Raw genomic sequence first — 18,822 nt, forward strand, 5'->3', positions numbered from 1 at the left:
TTCCCATAATCAGATGTTGATAGGATTTGGTATAAAAAAAAAAAACAATTAATGAAAAATAACCTACTGTATATTCAACTATATGGTAAAATATGGATGAACCTGAAGACAGGGCTCGTAGAGGGCATAGAGCTATGATAGAGTTTTCAAGTACAGTACAGTACAGTCTCCAGACTGTGAACTACAGCGTAGCGCAAAAGGCACATCTCGGCCAACAAGCCTAATGAGTGAAACTGGTCTTTAGCACCTCCTCTCCCAGTTCTAGCAGCCCCCTACATAGAGCTGCTCTCTCAAAACACACAGAGGCGGAACCCTCTGTCAGCCGCGCTGTGCAGTGGCGGGTCGTCTGTCACACCTGCCAACACTAGTTTGGTCTCTGCTCTGGGCTCTGGCCCTGAAATAGGCTTAGCTTTGCAATGGCGGCACCCGTGGCAACAAAAGGGCCTGTTTAAATGCCTGCCGTGTGTGAATAGGGGCCTGAAATCTTCATTAAAAATCTTTAAAAAAGATAAGACAAAAACAATGGCACCTTTTTATCTCTAGTAGAAAACATGAAAAAAAGGGAACTGTTAAAACTACAAAATCTTTTTTCAGAATTGTTTAGCCTACTCGGCGAAGAGGTGTTTGTTTATGGCTAATTCACGGTTATTAGCAAATATAGCAAATTAGCAAATAACAGCAAATATTTACCAGCAGTGTTAATATGGTGACAGTCAAGAGGCCTTGTGGCTGTTCTTTGCTTCAGAGCAATGATCCGTCTATTGAGAGATCTGGTTTTCGTGCCCGTTTTTGTAGTTTAAAGGGGGCTTTCTGAAACCAAGGGATATTGGGCTATCATAATAGAATTATTTGATTCAAAGTGAAGGCAAAAAAAGGCTGCTGTCTTTTTTTGCTCGGGCCAAATAAAAGACTGTCACAAAACGTGCGCTGGGGTCCTGCTGATGTCCTTTGAGCCGTCTGAATATCTGCCCGCCTAATATTCCCAGCAAACTCAGTGGATTAGTCTCAGTGGATTAAGAGGTTTACCTCCTGCTGGTTATTCAAATATTGTTTTGCTGTTATTGTTATAAAACTGCTCTCTTTCTCTCTCTCTCTCTCTGAAGCTGTTCACCAAGACTCTTTCTAAATGCCCCCTCCCCTCCACCACCTCCTCCACCTCCACAAGAAAAGAGGCTCAGGATGAAGACAGGAGGCTGTTAATGGGAGTTCTCAGTTCTTCGCGGGCATAGAATCAAAAGTTCAAGGCGGCAAGTTCGGCCATTGACACAAAACTGAACACGAAACGGAAAAAAAAATCGTAATTTTCTTTGAGATATTAAGCCTCCTCTCTCTCTATCTCTTTCTCCATCTGTCTCTGTCATTCTTTATTCCTCTCTCTCTCTCTCTTTCTCTCACACACACACACACACAAACACACACTCAAGCCCACAGTATCTCCATCTCTTTTTGCTATGCAGTCAAAGCAATTGATGTGGCGCCTTTGAAATCAAAAGAGGGTAGCCGTTGCCCAGGCCTATCATGAAAGAGAATAAAAAACTAAACAAGGGGGAGAGGGGAGGTCTGAACAGACACCCTTTGCAGTGTTCTGAGTCCCCGCAAAGAGAACGCTAACGCGGCTTTGAGGACGACGTACCTACCGAACTCGTGTGATCGGCTCCTCGCCTGGTTCTTCAAAGACAGCGGAACCGTGTTTCCCCGACTGGACTCGGCGGCCATCTTTGATCGTCCAAGGGCCTCCTCCTGTCTCTCTCTCTCTCTCTCTTCTGTTTCTCTCCGTCTTTCTCCATCTCTCTCACTCTCTCTCTTCTTTTCATCCGTCTTCTTTTCCTCTGTTTCTTTTCCATCACACGCCTTGCCCAAACCTTCTGTTCATTCATCCTCTTGAGTCGGACTGACTGACAGCGCATCGATGCTAGTGCGACGAACAACCCCCCAAAAAGTAGATCCCCCAGATCGCAACATGAGGAGGGGTGTGTGAAGAATGACACATCAAATGATGTGTGTGTGTGTGTGTGTGTGTGTGGTTGGTTGGGGGGTCACAAATATGTTGTGTGTTGTCCCGGTCCCCTTCTGCTCCTTATGGTCCGATTAATAGGATTTAGCTGGGCTTGATTCATTTGAGTCCAAAGGCTTTTTCTGTGAATGGAGCGTGAAGGTACAAAACCAATACACACACACAGTTACACGCACAAGTGCAGGCACAAACAAACAAATGCCCAATCTGACTACCCAACAACAAAAAGCGGGAGAAGAGAAGAAACAACAACCACAACAACCACAACAACAACAACAAAAGACCCCACAGCACCCATAACCAAGTTTTCATCCAGTGGAAAAGAAAAAAGAATATCAGAATCCCAAAGCGGTTCGGCAACCACGCGCGGGTGGCAACATCACAGCTGGATGTCCTCTTAGTGGTACCGCCGCCTTTGTGCGTCAAGTGGACAACAGACTGGCTGTGTGTGTGTGTGTGTTGGGGTTGAGGTGGGGGGGGGGGGTCATTCTTACATGATCTCTCCCCCCTACTGCTATCCCCTTGCACCAACACACAGTTCCTGGCGGCCTCCAACCTTCGTCGTCACGCTACCTCCTCTTCGACGGCGCTTGTTTGTCTGTAACGCTGTCGCCACGGAGTTTCAGAGCTAGCGTCCGCGCTAATCCTGTTTGAAGGTTTGCTGTTCGTTTCTATGGAGCGGATTGCAGATGTCTCGGAGACAACGAAACGAGGCGGTAACGTCACAACGAAACAACTCACAATAGCTTGTGCCACACCTAGCATTGGCGCCTGGTGAGATTACGGCCATTTTGATGAGAACAATATGCGTCTCCGAAGCTCTGGTGGCTAACGGCAATGCTATTGGTACCAGTTATACCGTCAATGTTTGCGGGAGCATTTGAGCTGGGATTCCTTAAGGTTTTGGTTCTGGGTCTCCGGGTCCACTAGCATCCCAAGCATCCTCCTCTGATGGTGTTGCTGTTTTTGAGGGTTTCTGAAAGCTGATTGGCTAAGAGAGAGGAAGTGACCAGAAGAGGGTGCTGAGGAGAGAGGTCTGTTGTATCCATGGCAACCCTACTCAGTACTTTTAACTCACCCAAGTTGAAAATGTTTTTGTTTTGTTTTATTTGCATTGTTTGCAGACACTCTGATAGTCTGCATGGCTGTTAAAGATTATTGTTTTCACTTACTTAATGTATTGATCTGCATAGCTATGAAAAAAACACTTTAGTTTAGGGAACATATGTTAACCATTAATAAATTACTAATATGTGGATTATACAATCATCATTGTATTTTTTTAAAGTCTTTATTGAACCATTTGTTCTTACTCTATTCTTGGTAAATCCTTGATCATTTTTATTTTATCTAACCTTTATTTTACCAGAAAGGTCCCATTGAGAGACAATGTCTCTTCTGCCAGGGAGTCCTGGTCAAGACGGCAGCAATTATTTCATTTAGAAAGACAGTGAATGGACAACATGGGACATGGACACGGTCCAAAGACACCAATAACACACTAACACAGAAGACAGAGACAACAAAAGGCATGGGCGGATTATGAACTTTCAGGCCCCTGGGCCCAGATATATTAAGGGCCCCCCACTTATTGTCGTATATGTGGGAGGGGGGGTTTGGGGGTCCTCCCCCAGAATTTTTTTAATTTGTTTGATGTGATTTCCTGTATTCTGGTGCATTTTGGGGATGGCCAATACTAAATTCAATCAGATTCATAGCCTACATCCTGATTTGTTGATATTGAGGCAATGATTCCATGCAAAGGTTTGGGCTTCAGGGCCCCCTGACCCCTTGGGCCCCTGGGCCTGGGCCCAGTAGGCCCGTGCAGTAATCTATCCCTGACAAAAGCTAAGAATAAATGAAAATAAAATAGAACACTTTAAGCAGTGACACTGTTCAGTGTAAGCTAACTTTAAAGTACTTTTAAAAACATTTAAGGAAGGTAAGGAGTCCAAGTTAAGTGTGCGTTGAAGCTCATTCCAGGCACGTGGTGCAAAGGATGAAAAGGCAGATTTCTCCAGTTTTGTTTGTGATATTGTAAACTGTAGGAGGAGCTTGTTTGAAGAATGGGTGCTGTATGAAGGACGAAATGACAGAAGACTGCAAATATAACAGGGAAGTTTGCCCATTAAGGCCTTTGCTATAAATATTAAAATATGAATTATTATTCTTAAACGCAATGGTCCATTGAACGTTGTCATGCAATATACATTGATGTGTTCCAGAAGGTGCACCTGTTACAAACTGCAAAGAGTAATAAACAACATCCAGTTTCTTTAGGAGGTATAAAGAGGCATGCATATGTCACCATAATCTAATAGGCCTCCTATTGATAGAAAGGTACTTGATAAGCATGTTAGTCTTGATCTTAGGTTACTGGTATTAAGTATGGATCAAAATAGAGACTTTATAGACACCCACTCTGAAGATGTGACTTACAGTGACAATAGTGACATATATAACAGTGTTGGTAAAGTTAACTGTCTACGTGAACTAGTTCAAAGTTCAGTTCACAAATTTTAAAATGAACTAGTTCATAGTTCATAATTCAAAATTTTGAACTAAGTTCACACTTTCCAAAAATGAGTTCATAGTTTTTTTTTCATATGTTGCTGCGAGCTATTATTCTTAAAAATTATTGCCACAGCCCATATATAACGCAGTTAATTTAGGTTGAGGATCTGTCTTGACTGTGTTTTGATTTTTTATTTGCACATTCCTTGAACGGCTAGCCGGGTGCTTCAGTTCAATGTGCCGTTTCAGGTTTGCTGCGGATGTGACTGAAGTGTGGATTTTCTTTTTGAAAGCCGGCGGGCAAAGTTTGCACAGAAATGTATGATTTGTCCCATCCTACCGACCTTGTCATAACATCAGCCTTTCTCAAACTTCTTTGACCTGAGGACCAGTCAAGGCATACTTGGGGTCATAGGGTCCACCTACACGACCCCCCCCCCCAATCAAATCATCATAATTATATCACAATTATTATTATTTTTATACTATATTGCTATACATGCACTTAAAAACAGTCAATGTGCTAAGATTGTTCACAAAAGTTTGTGAAAACAATCACATCAAAGTACTGCTTTACTAATGTAAAATATAATTAGGCCTCCAATAGTTTCATTGTTTTTGCATGGTTGCATGATGCTTGCATGAGAAATACTTCTCAAAACATCAGCAATTATATGGGTGCAAGCATCATACACTGGTAGAATATTTATATGCTATTTAATTACATTTCATTTGAATGCCTGAATGTAAGGATTCAGGAAATACCAGCTTTTGTGAATAGTAGCCTAAATGGCAGATCAGATAGGTGTAAATCACTGATCTGGAGATCTTAAACTATCTCTAACTAAGACGAATTAATAGCTTTTGGCCACGTTATATTCAAATTTGACTTTAATACTTAATGGTAGACAGTGTTTTATATAGTCTGTGCTCTGTTTTTTATGGAAGTTGCATAAATCCACGTCGTTCTATTAAAGGGAAACTTGGCAGGATTTCCCCCTCTGCTGGAGAAATTGTGCATTATGCTATTTCAAACTGTGGGAAAAGGTGACTATAAAGCACATGGATTTGTTTACAAGCTAGCGAACGGTTAGCATAAGTTTGGCAGAACTATGTGGATGTTACAAGGTAAGAAACACGATTTAAAACGAGTTTCTTGTTTCTCACTTCTCTTTCCGGGACGGTAAGTCTTAATGTTGCAAGGTTGGTTTTCCGCCTGGGGGCGCTAGGCGCAGGGGGAAAGTCACCATTTTCACCGGAACAGGTCATTTAACCATCCGAATGATTTCTAAACGGGTTTATTACGTTGAAATAGTTGCCAAGTGTCCCTTTAAATGTCTTTTCATAATTAGGCTAAATAGCCTTCCAAGGTTGAAGCAGAGCTTATACCAACGTTATCGAGTGGTTTCTCGCACAGACGTTCACACGCATGCATTGAATAAACGCTAATACCACGACTTCTGTATGCATATGTTTGATGACACCAATGATGCCCCGGGAATAATTTCACTCTGCAGACCATTGTCCACGTTGAGGACCGCGGCCCATACAGTAGTTACTTGTGGTGGCCTACATGCTGCCATATTAAGGGCTGTTTACGGTGTGTTTTCGCCTGGAAGACTCTATAGAAATCTGGCACCCTACTGAACGAAGTTAAACTGAGAGCGTGCCGTTCACAGACACCACAATGAACGAGTTCACAGTAACGTTCATCAGGCAGTACAGTAGGCCTACGTTCTGTTCACGTTAGCCCAAAATATGAACGAGTTCATGAACTTTCGTTCTATGGACGCGTTCAGGCACAACACTGCATATTAAGGCCATATATTTGATATAGCGATAAAGTTTCTATTTTGATCCATAAAATATATCAATGATATTACGAGGGACATCAAGGATTTACAAAGAATAAATCACCTTTTCAAGAATGAATAAAGGCCTAATACATGTGTATTTGCACTTAATAGAGACCTTTTTGAGCACTAAGTGTTACCAAATATTTGTATTCAATTTTCAATTTATTTTCATTCAGTGAAACGGTTGTTTGATTTACACTTAACACACTGTGTATCAAAATAAGTGGAGCTATTGGGTATATCACATTATATTATTGCTCTCCAGTCTCCACAACATGAGAGACTGCATTCCAGGCTGTTTTCACTCTTTCACGTTTTTGGTCATAACCTATAAACACAACATAGATAGATAGATAGATAGATAGATAGATAGATAGATACTTTATTGATCCCCAGGGGAAATTCAACATACAGAGAAATTTCCAAGGAGAAATTCAATTTCTCCTTTCAAATTGTGAGGCAGCCGTGGCCTACTGGTTAGCACTTCGGACTTGTAACCGGAGGGTTGCCGGTTTGAGCCCCGACCAGTAGGCACGGCTGAAGTGCCCTTGAGCAAGGCAACCCCTAACCCCTCACTGCTCCCCGAGCGCCGCTGTTGCTCACTGCGCTGGGATTAGTGTGTGCTTCACCTCACTGTGTGTTCACTGTGTGCTGAGTGTGTTTCACTAATTCACGGCAGAGAACAAATTTCCCTCACGGGATCAAAAGAGTATATATACTTATACAACATACAGACCATGTACACAACATACATGTAAACATAAACACGAGGCGAGGGGAAGAGGGTGCGACATGTAGCACAGTTGGGCCCTATAATGAAGACAAGTTTCAGCCTAGCACAGCTAGGCCCTATAATGAAGACAAGTTTCAGCCTAGCACAGCTAGGCCCTATAATGAAGACAAGTTTCAGCCTAGCACAGCTAGGCCCTAATAATGAAGACAAGTTTCAGCCTATCATGTAGCACAGTTGGGCCCTATAATGAAGACAAGTTTCAGCCTATCATGTAGCACAGCTAGGCCCTATAATGAAGACAAGTTTCAGCCTAGCACAGCTAGGCCCTATAATGAAGACAAGTTTCAGCCTATAGCACAGCTAGGCCCTAATAATGAAGACAAGTTTCAGCCCATCATGTAGCACAGTAGGACGATTCTAAGGGCCCAGCACTGAAAGGGGGCGCCCAGAGGACACCCCCTCCCAATAATACTACCAGCATATAGCCCTCATTTTCTAGCAGTGCCCCTGCATGGGTATGAATAAGGTTGGACTTTTTTTGCTGGTTTGAAATGCATGTTGAAATTGCCCGTCTCACCGATAGTACAAGGGAGAGGCAAAGACTTTCCAACGGCCATTAATTAACTAACTAATTAATTAATTAATTAATTAAGTAATTAATTAATTAATTAATTAATTAATTAAAACGTTTTTTTACCGTACCTTTGTTGTGTGTTTGTTATTTAAATACCACTTAAAAGTTGATTAAAATGGCTGCAGACACATGAGCAGGATGTCGACATAAACTCAAAGGCCCGCAGCTCAAGAGAGAGAGGGGGTGTGTGAAGAGAGAGAAGGGAAGGCTAATGACTGAGTCAGTGCGAGACACGAGTAGTTCATCAGAGGTGCTGCAGTGTGAAAGCAAATTACACTGTGGCTTTTCATCAGGATGTTATGGTTGAATTAGGAGAGTTAGATACACTCCAACTCAAATGCACCAGCACTGCACACGGAATAGGCAATGAAGTATATTCACACACAATAAACAACACACACACACACACATACACATTAATTCAAGCATGCTTGTGAACTTGTGAAATTTCTTCTCACACAATAAACAACAACACACTTCCACACATTAATTCAAGCAAGCAGCAATTCAAGTTACTGTGCGTTTGTGAACCAGTGTGTGACTGGATTTATCAATTCGTTTTTTCCACACTTTATTTGTTTAATTCTTCTGACTCTGTAGGGAACAGTGTTGAACATGTTTAAGTTGTGTGTAAAGGAATCATCCTACGTTTCTTCCTTCTACTGTCTCTGCTAACAAATATTGTTGCACACACGCACGCACACACTCTCCACACAAATCCACATAATATCTATTCCACATGTGCATGCACACACACACACAAACCTTCATTTGTTTATTTGCTTATGTTTAATTTGAATTATTTTTTAATTGTGTTTTTATTTGTACCCTAACCCTAACCCTAGCGCTTACACTATGTCCTAACAGGATCCGAGCGAGTGACTGTCTTGTATGTCTGTCTACACTGAATCGGTTAAATATGCCCTTCGTCATATTCCTCATTCAAAATAGCACAGCAACGCAAGCGGCATAAAGAAAAAAGAAGCCGGGCGTCCAACAAAGGTTCTCCTGAAGCGTTGCGTTGCATAGCGCTGCTTGTGTCGCTTGCAGTCAGGACACTCCAATTGAAAACATTGTAATTAAACATATTTTATTGCTAATGTTCGCTCGCATCGCATCCGATTAGGACATGGTGTTACGGTGGTGATTGGTGGATTGCCAAGGAATACAGCATAAAGCCTTTCCAGTATGCTACACTGGCTGCCATTTGCTATACAGTAGGTGCACAAATTGCTGTAGGGCATCAGCAGATCCATAGCATTGCAAACACACATATAATATGCAAGTTCTTCCTCTCTCTCTACTCCACACACGCACGCACACACACACACACACATTTGTGTGTCCTTGTGCTGTAAACTATAAACAGTCAATCTGATGATGCTGCAGGAACCCGTCTCCATCCCCTCCCCCTGTGACCTGCCTGCCACCCCAATATATTACCATAATTGTGCTCAACGTGTGTGCGTGTGTGCTCTATGTGTGTGTGTGTGCGCAAGAGAGAGCATGTACATATATATTACATATATGAACAGGTGCGTCTGTCTAGGAAAGAGGATATATGAGAGAGTGTAAGAATATTTGCATATTCTTATGACTGACATAGTAATCGAGAAAAACAATGTGTCAGTGTGTTTGTGTGTGTGTGGAGTGTGTGTGTTTGTCCATTAGCATCTCCCTAAGGTAGAACACCATTTGGCCCCCGCAATGACATGGAAATTATCAGCTCTGAAACGTATGCTGTCAGAATAACAAGGAACAAATGTCAAGGTCAGACCTCCTGTCAGACACTCTCATACACACACATCACTCTCTCTCTCTCTCTCTCTTACACACACACACACAGACAGACAGACAGACAGACACACACACACACACACACATTATGTTGCAGTATGAACCTGGATACGGATTGATGGAGAAACTGATAAAAATCTATCCATTGCATGCAGGTGAACCAACTAACATCTACAATACATTCACACACTGTACAGACAATCAATACAAACTAACCATTTATCACTTATAACACACACACATTCTCTCTCTCTCTCTCACACACACATACACACACAAATATATATATATATAGAGAGAGAGAAAGAGAGAAAACAATCCAATGTGTTTGTGTCTGTGATAGAGAGAGTGGGGAAGAGCAGAAAGACAGAGAAAGGCTCACTCTACACACCACACTCAGTATTACCACTCCGCAGTAATCCCTAAAACTCATATCAAAATTGTCTACCCAATGCAATTTATATTTACATTCAGCCACAGGGCACAAATAAATTAAATGAAAAAATATAATAGAAGAAAAAAAAAAACTGGTAACATCCAATCTATTCAGGCGATGCCCAACACCTGGCGTGTTACCGCGGCGACGGTATATAATGACAACAAGTGCCACTGTCAACGGCTGATAAGAGTTTCTCATTAAAGTGCCATAGTGCTGGAGTGGCCGGTATATGGAGGGCTCATTACGAGACGACTCCTCCAGAAAAATAAGGAAATAAATAAACAAACAAACAAAAATAATAATAAAAACATTCAGCAGAGGACACACTGGAGGACCACACAAGGTGAAATTGTGAGCAGGCGAAAAATGCACACAATTAGCCTACCACAGTGAACCGCCAGCAATGGGAGGGATTTGGATTTATATTATGGGACTTTTTTTCCCCCCTGTCGTTCGGAAACGCTGGCTGGCCTGAACCCAATCCAGCTAGTTCACTCGGGGGCTAAATGAAGCCAAAGTCATTTAATTTGCCAGTAGGCTGCTAGACCAGAATGCCTCCGCACAGCAATTGTATAATTCCCAGAGAATTGTTGTCATTATACTGTATAAAAAAAAACAGGCCACTGTGGCCTAATTTTCATTTGCACAAGACAATGCACAAGCCCAAAATAATCTTGCAAAATACATGGGACTTTCATTTTAACTGTAATTAATTGACTAATAATGTAAGCTACTGTTTTACATGCAAGCCACTCTCACACAATCCCGCATACTCTCACATGCGCACACAATCTCTTGCTTAATGTAGCCAATGTCTGACTGAGCTGAGCTCATTGGTTTTTTTTACTTAATCACTTGGAGTATTGGACCCCAATATGTATACTAATGACACAATCAAGACCCCGGAGACCTGGGGCATTATCTCCTGTGTCTGCCGACCGCAAAGGTCACGCCGGGCAACGCTAGCGCTAAATGAATGCTAATCCGGTCCCGCGGGAGGGCCCATGAGGAGGTGTGGAGTAGCATTGTTTCAAATAGCCTAGCCGCGACCTTTTCCGCGAGTCCCGATGAGACTGAGTGACAGGTCTACTGGTGAGATGCCAAGGAGTCTGGTGGGAGGCGGAAGACACAGAGATGCAGGGCAATTACGTGTGTCTAGCTGGGGTAAAAGAAGCCATAGATGGGGTGGAATAGCTTAGTAACCCTACACAGAGGCGTGTTATGGGACACTCATGGGCTATTAGTGGACAAAGTTGACTCTAGAAATTCCACAGCTTTCCCATGTCGGTCTTCCGCCACCTGATATGTCAGCTTGGCTTTGACCAGCACAATGCGTTAATGATGACAGATTTAGGGGTACACGTCTGCATGACAGGTTAGACCTCACAAAGAGTCAAGCCACTGCCAGGTTAGTGGTCGCCCACACTCACACACACATGGGGAGACAGACACACACTCACACAAACGCAGGTAGGCCTATACCGTCTTGCATTCTCTTTCCTACCTGACAATTTTAATGGCTTGGCTGATTGTCACGTCTCTGAACAGAGAGGTGCACAAGGCCTGCTCTCAGGAATCATTAGAATTCTCATTTAGTCCGGTTAATGTCAAACCGCCGCGACTGTGGCCGCCCAGGCAGAATACCCCAAAGAGCCCGTAATGATGGACGTGTTATGGCATAGTGTAGGCCTCTATTCCCAGCTAATTAAATGAATAACGAGGACCTGAAAATAGATTATGTTAAATTCCCGGACAAACAGGGAGAGTGAAGTGCACTTACACAAGCACTGCGGCTCTACAAAATCAGTTAGTTAGTAGCTGCAAGCCGATGGGAAACAAACTCTGAAGCCAAAGCAATAAATGAGGTAGGCTGGGTGGGTTAACAGAGAAGCTTTGCTCCGACATTTGACGATGGACCAGCAGCCTAAACGCTAAACCACCCGTCAAGTGGCCTGCTAAAAATACACCCCAGCGCTGTCAGAAATCAGTCGCCTCCGTTTCCACCCTCGGCTCCACCGGCTCTCCATGTGACACAGGAGTCATGCAGGAAAGATGGAAACAAGGACATCTCCAAGTGTTTCCAGTCTTCTGAATGTAGTGTAGCCTAGCGCTAGTCGCATGGGGGAGGTGGCACCGAAGGCGGGGGAAGTTCCAAGGGCCTTCACGGGACATAACAACCAACATTTTTACAACCCGTTTCCATAAATGTTGGGACGTTGTTTAAGATGTAAATACAATATTCAGAGAATCTAAAAAAAAAAAAAAACCTCTGTACGCAAGGGAGTGTTAAAAATAATATTGGATGGACCTCAGATGCCCTACTGCATTAAAAACATTCAGTCATCAAGGTCATCGCATGGGCTCAGGAAATCTATGACCACTGTCTATGAACGCTCTATCCACAAATGCTGGTTAACATGGTTAAGAAACCACATGTAAATATAATCCAGAAACATCACCGCTTTTTTAAAAAAGAGGAAAAAAAAACCATATCAAGCTACATTTTTTTGGGTGTGGGTAACCAATGCCCTGACAAATTAAGAACAGGCCATAAAAGGAAGAAATGCTGGATGTTGCTGAATTTAGATATTTTTCCCCCAAAACACAAAAAGTGACCAAAAGATTCAGAGTTCATAGTCCTGAAAAGTGTACAAATTTGTTTAATAGTTTGACTGAGTATTGTTCTGTACACTGCACATCATGGGTGGTTAAACACTACCAGAGGACTCCCCCTACTGGTGCAAACTAGCACACATGAAGGAGAGGAAAGGAAATAAGTCTCTCTGAAGAATTTTTTTTTTTTTTTTTTTAAATAAAAAAGAAACAAACTGTTCAGGGGGGAAAATCTGCACTTTAGTCCTGCTATTAAACTTGTATGTGTTTACACATTGTATGGAGTCATTAGTTGATGTTAAGAGTTCCACACAACACACCAAAATTCTATAACAACTTGGTTACAATTAACAAAAGTTATTTACCTCAAGTTTAATATTAAAAGACAAGGAAGTCTTTCCTCAAAGTTTAAAAAACAGAACATCATAACAGTAAAGGATGAATCGATTTAAATTACTCAGCCTCTCTCAGGGCTTTTGAAGTGGCCAGGTTTTGTTATGTAAATCAAAATCAAAAGCTGGTCAGTTTTTAAAGCACTAAAAAGCTTAGAAACAAAGCACACGTGTTAACGTACCACACTCCTGTTGTGGTCAGTGGCTGTATTCAGCAGGTACATGAAAACACTAAACCAATACTGTTAAAATAAGCAGATAGGAAATAAAAAAAAAACGAAATACGTCAAACAGAATTAAAAACAAAAAAATAGCAACAAAAGAGAAAAACTTTGACCACTACACTTATATCTACCATCTCTGTGCCACTACAGGGCACTTATATCTACCATCTCTGTGCCACACAGAGGTGGAATTCCCTGAAAGCGTTGGTGATGGTGCCACAACCTGCCAGACCTACGCGGTTGTACAACAATGCTTTTGGGAAGCCCACCCCAGCAAAGCACAGTTACAGCAAAGCTCAAGCCCCCGACCACCCAGTACCCTTCACTCCACTCCTTTAGCTGGGGTTGCGTTCGTCCGGCTCTGCTCGGCATTTCCGTTTCCGGAAGCCTCCGTCTGGGGCTCGGCCGCCTCAGCACACTCGCCTATCTTCTTCTCTGGCTGTTCCGGCTGCTCCTGGTCGGCCTGTGGCGGTTTGTCGGAGGAGGCCGCGGGGGTTGTTTTGGGCTCCTGGGAGGGGGCGCCGTCGTTCTTTGCCACCTCCTGCAGGTTGAACTTCCTGAAGAGGATGTAGTCCTTGACGACACTCACACAGCACACACTCTTGATCACCTGATATAGACACACACACACACACAGAGAGAGAATTAATAAGTGTTTAAATTTTTATTACCAGCATCAAGTTCATCACTGACTCATTCATTACTTTAGTGATTTTGTTGTACAGTAAGGAGACAGAGCATCACTACCATTCATTTCCATGTCATTGACTTCACCATTAAATACACCTTAGTGCCACTGTTTGTAATGGTCTTTACATGTGAAGAAAAGAGAGGAAAGAGATAGACTAAAAAAGACAAATGTGGCAATTATGCAAAGAGATGCAGGTCCAAGCCCTAAGTGGGAAGCTACACCAGGCGCGTAAGTGTTCCGTTCGCGTAGCATCTGCTGCAACAATTAGCTTCTATTATAATCAATTGAAGTAGCCACACCAGACGTGATAGTGTCGCGAATGTTCGAAAAGAAAAAAATAGATCATTCTTCTAAAATGGATTTTACGCGTTGCGAACGGAAAGCTTCAGTTACACACCTGGTATAGCTTCCCTGTAAGAAAACACAAAATCCTGACCTCCTACAGTAGAAACCATCTTAGATGAATGAACGTGACTTTACCTCCACGATGATTGTTAGCTCAGGGTTGGTGAGGTCCACCTTGTTCTTGGGGTTCAACTTCCCTACCAGAGCTGTAGAAATATTCATAATCAACATGCCCATTAGATTAATCAAATTAAGTCACAAGAAAAAGGAAGTCAATACCGAGCTAAATTACAATAGACCCTTTCAACAATAAAATCAATGCTTGAACATTCTATTTGGTTCCCAATCTACTTCCTCTGCATTAACATATGGAATATTAAAACGGAAGTCTTGTGGGGCCAACTATGATGCTGATAATGGAACTCTCTTGAAAGGGTCAAGAGACAAGAAAGCCCGAATACAAATGTCAGTTTAGAAAGTGTGTGACAGCTCTTGGTAGTTCAAGTTAAGGGCTGGGTCATAGTCTGCGTTAGCAAAAGGAAATCACGCCATAGGAAAACAGACAGCACAGCACAGCACTTGTGTTATCACATTACACATTTTTGCCGTACATTTTGCACGCAAGTAAGCTCCAAACCCTCTTTGCCTTGCTTGATACACTTGCGTTGCTTGTGCAGACTATGAATAAGCCCTAACGGTTTAGATCTCAAAGATTCCCAAGCTACCCTTGTAGCCAACCCCTGAACACATACACATAAATATTAACCTCAGGCCAAGTCTTCCCACACACTCACATATATCGACATATGGTCCTTCCTCCCTCCCTCCCCCCCTCACAATCAGCACTGTCCCTTATATTTTACCTTCACTCCATCCCTCCCTCCCTCCCTCCCCCTCTCTCTAGCATGTTGCAACTCCTCTGTCTCTCTGTCTGTCTGTCTCTCTGTCTCTCTGTCTGTCTGTCTGTCTGTCTCTCTGTCTGTCTGTCTGTCTCTCTCTCACCTGCGAGGGTCTTGATGACGTCGTCTCTCTTGTTGTGGCTACTGTTGCGGGCCTTGAAGGCGATCTGGTAGGTGGCCTGAGTGGGGGCCTTGAAGAAGGGCTCCAGGAAGCCGCTCAGGTACTTCTCCATATCCTCGGGGAAGGCCTTACACGTGCCGCACACGGGCAGCATGCGAAGGATGACGCGCGACTTTTTCTTCTTGGTGGCGTGCAGCTCCTGCAGGATGTGGTGCACCAGGTGGTCAGGCTCTGACAGGAGAACAAACAAACAAACATAAACAAACTAATCAATAATGGATCTTCGGGCACATAAATATACTGCTCCAAAATTGTATCTGACACTGTTTGGTTCTGAGCACAATTAAAACTTTTGAGTCGAGTGTTTCATTTGGCAAGAACTGGAAAGACATTCTGTGACTGTAGTTTGAGAATGGAGAAAAGGGTGGAAGGTTTCAACTTACAATTGTGGAAAACTAAGTGTTCCCTTAATATTTTTGAGCAGTGTATAAGTCCCCCTACAATGATGCTTCTACCAAGAAATTAGGCAAGGTGACACAGTGTAGGAGGATGGAGGCACACTAAACAAACAGGCTTCTCATGCTATGGAGATTTTAAGGCAATAGTCAGAAACATAAACGGGTGATTCTCCTACTTTGTGCACTACTGTGTCTAAAATTAGTCGATCATTGATGTTCAATGTGTTTAATATTGTTCTTGTGCCCAGAGATGAAGAAACACCCAAACACACATGGACAGAGAGAGAGTGCACGAGAGGTTCTTGAGCATTCCTTTCCCAAAACGATCCTAATTAACCTTTGACCCCACAGGCAGCCGTGGCCCACTGGTTAGCACTCTGGACTTGTTGCCGGTTCGAGCCCCGACCAGTGGGCCGCTGCTTAAGTGCCCTTGAGCAAGGTACCTAACCCCTCACTGCTCCCCGAGCGCCGCCGTTGAAGCAGGCAGCTCACTGCGCCGGGATTATTGTGTGCTTCACCTCACTGTGAGCTGTTTGTGTTTCACTAATTCACCGATTGGGTTAAATGCAGAGACCAAATTTCCCTCACAGGATCAAAAAAGTATATATATTATATACTTATACATATACATGGTCTTATCTTAACTCGGGCCGTCTGCCGCACCTAGGTTCTGTGTGCGGATGAACACCACGTTGTTGGCGCCGCTCTCCATGGCCTGGAAGCGTCTCTGGCCCTTTGCTGTGGACTCTCGCATTTGCGTCACCTCCTTCTTCAAGGCGGCCTCAGCATCATCCTCTTCCTCGTTCGCATCTTGTTCACTGCCGCTGTCCTGCCCATCCGCAAACTGCGAACAAAAAAGGACATCATGGGTCATTTAGATGTTAGGGGCACCTGCAATAATTTTGTTATTAATGTGGCTTAATGTTGTTAATGTTTTTTTTCTATAATGTCTTTCTTTTGGTAGGCTCTCAGAATTTATTTCAGTCTCTCCATCCTATAATTAAATATTTTTCAGTATCTTTTATTTTATTGACTGGTTCTTACTCACACTCTCGTGAGTTCTTTCATCACTAAGTGCAGAACAATCTGATTAAAGCACCAAACAGATTACTATTAATTGGAATTATTCCAGTTTACCTGTTAAGCAAGTAAAAGTTTGATTCTGAACTCCAGCTAAAATCAAACATTTGATGTGTCTTCTATTCTATCAGGGTTCTGCATGTTTTCAGAGAAACATATGATTTTAAGTACATTGCAATTAATTGTAAGCACTTTGCTCCCCCTCTTACAAAAACACCTGCAGTTATGGGACAAAAAAGCCTACACTGTGCAATAATATTTTCATGTCCAAAATATTGCATCTGTAGTGAAGTACAGAAGCCTACAAAATATTGCATGACCTGCACATGAACTGCAAACAATTTCTCCGAAACTGCCGTTGAAGTAGTGCAAATATGTTTAAGGGGTGAATCATATTAGCCTAGAAATCTAGACGCACCCTAGCGGCGGCAAATTAATTTGCTCAGCCTGTACGTCTAGTATCGAACCATAGGGATTTCTATTGGCTTAGCACCGTGGATGTTCTCCAATCACAGCTCTCTATTTTGTTAGAGAGTCTTAAGGAGGGCTTAACAGGATAACGACAGTCCTGCGACTGTGAACAACAAGGAAGGTGGCTATGGTGAACGAAGAGCCACGGTTGTTTGAATCGGCGTTGGCGTCAACTTCGGAGGAGTTGCACTTGTGCTTTTCTTTGAAAGTTGAGCAACACAATGCACTTAAGTCATTACTTTCGAAGAAGGGTGTATTTGCCGTTTTGCCGACCGGATATGGTCGTAGCGCTGGCCTATTGCATGCCTAGGCAGTTTGAAAGACAATTCTCTGCCCGCCCCTTGGATTAAGCGAGGTGAATGGTTCGATGCCAGACTATACATCTCAATGATATAGGATGGCCCCGCCAGGCTAGAATCATATGGCTTCACAAGACAAATATGACACTAGTTCTTACTTTCTCCGGCCCATAGAGTTTGTCTGCATACTCGTTGAGAAGGTTGTAGGCTTCTGATGTGCATTTCCGCTCGTTCATGTTACAGGTGATGAGAATACCCTGCATTCCCACTTCAAGTTCCCGTGAAACTTTCTGTCTCTTATTCCGCTGGCCGCCGTAGTGTTTTCTGTGCCTTTTCTTTGAGTCGACAGCTTCTGACATGTTGACACCGAGTTCTGCAGCAAAGCTAGTGCTATAATAGTATGTGAATGAATGAGTCGTTTCACAAACGTGTTTCTTGACACAGCTGAGGCCGTTACAAACTTGGTTTAGCAAACCCGCTGTTTTGCTAAACAGCACTGAAATAGAGTGGACAGATGTAAAGACGTAGCCTATTCTTTCGCCGAAGAAAGAACGTTATGATATGGATAACAGCCTACGAAAGAACTAACTCTAAGCTATGTTGTTTGCAACCAGACGCATTAGCTAAGATGACCTGTTTAGCGTTCAAACCGATTGAACACAGAGGGGCCGCATTTAAAGCGCTATAAAACTACAGCTCGTTTAAAAGACTACCAACCAACCTGAGTCTGCGACACGTGTCTGTATGGTGGGAGAAAGTGTAGCGGGTAGCGTTACCAAAGTCTCTGGCGTTACACAGGTCTACTACAATCCAAACAGCCTGCACATGCCTCATTCATGCGATTTCATGTTATGACGCGTTGTGGGCGGAAGGCAAGCACTCTACGGATAGCCATGAGGGTCAATCTCTTCAACACTCCCCTTGGTTATGACAGAGCCCGTCTACTAGAGCCCTGCGCGGGACTGTTTTCTTCATCCCGCTCCCGCTGAATTTCTGACCATTACCGCCCGCTCCCGCAAAACTTTGAGAATGTATGCCCGCGCAATAATAGAGATGCATTGATTTTGTGTGTTCTCCCGTCCCGCAGGAGAAAACACGTCATTATTTATACAAATATTCATGGGGATGTTTGTTTCTCCATCCTCCTGATTGCTTCGTTTCTGACCGTGGTCAGAAAACCAGGGGACTCGTTACCTCCAGGGCCGACGTTATAAAATAAATAACGTCGGGGTAAAATCCCGT

At 43.1% G+C, this 18,822-nt stretch overlaps 1 protein-coding gene and 1 pseudogene across 1 annotated transcript; both read right to left on the bottom strand.

Annotated features, from left to right (window-relative positions):
- The window catches only part of LOC125298279, a 27,890-nt pseudogene extending 25,439 nt beyond the window's left edge, over positions 1–2,451 (bottom strand).
- A 10,180-nt stretch (positions 2,452–12,631) lies between these two features.
- thumpd1 (THUMP domain containing 1) lies at positions 12,632–18,500 on the bottom strand. Its single transcript, XM_048249480.1, has 5 exons — positions 17,739–18,500; positions 16,394–16,574; positions 15,255–15,503; positions 14,388–14,458; positions 12,632–13,826 (listed from the first exon to the last, which is right to left on the bottom strand). Exons 1-5 carry the CDS (start codon positions 17,937–17,939, stop codon positions 13,539–13,541), a joined length of 990 nt encoding a protein of 329 aa, XP_048105437.1. The 5' UTR covers positions 17,940–18,500; the 3' UTR covers positions 12,632–13,538.
- Between the last annotated feature and the right edge of the window lie 322 nt (positions 18,501–18,822).

The sequence above is a fragment of the Alosa alosa genome, chromosome 7 (assembly GCF_017589495.1).
Source record: "Alosa alosa isolate M-15738 ecotype Scorff River chromosome 7, AALO_Geno_1.1, whole genome shotgun sequence".
Lineage (NCBI taxonomy): Eukaryota > Metazoa > Chordata > Actinopteri > Clupeiformes > Clupeidae > Alosa > Alosa alosa.

Coding starts and splice junctions, on each gene's coding strand:
- thumpd1 (XM_048249480.1), bottom strand. CDS start 17,939: ATGTCAGAAGCTGTCGACTCAAAGAAAAGGCACAGAAAACACTACGGC. Junction 15,504..16,393: donor CATCCGCACACAGAACCTAG/GTGCGGCAGACG, acceptor TTCTCCTGTCAG/AGCCTGACCACCTGGTGCAC. Junction 13,827..14,387: donor AGCTAACAATCATCGTGGAG/GTAAAGTCACGT, acceptor TGTCTATATCAG/GTGATCAAGAGTGTGTGCTG.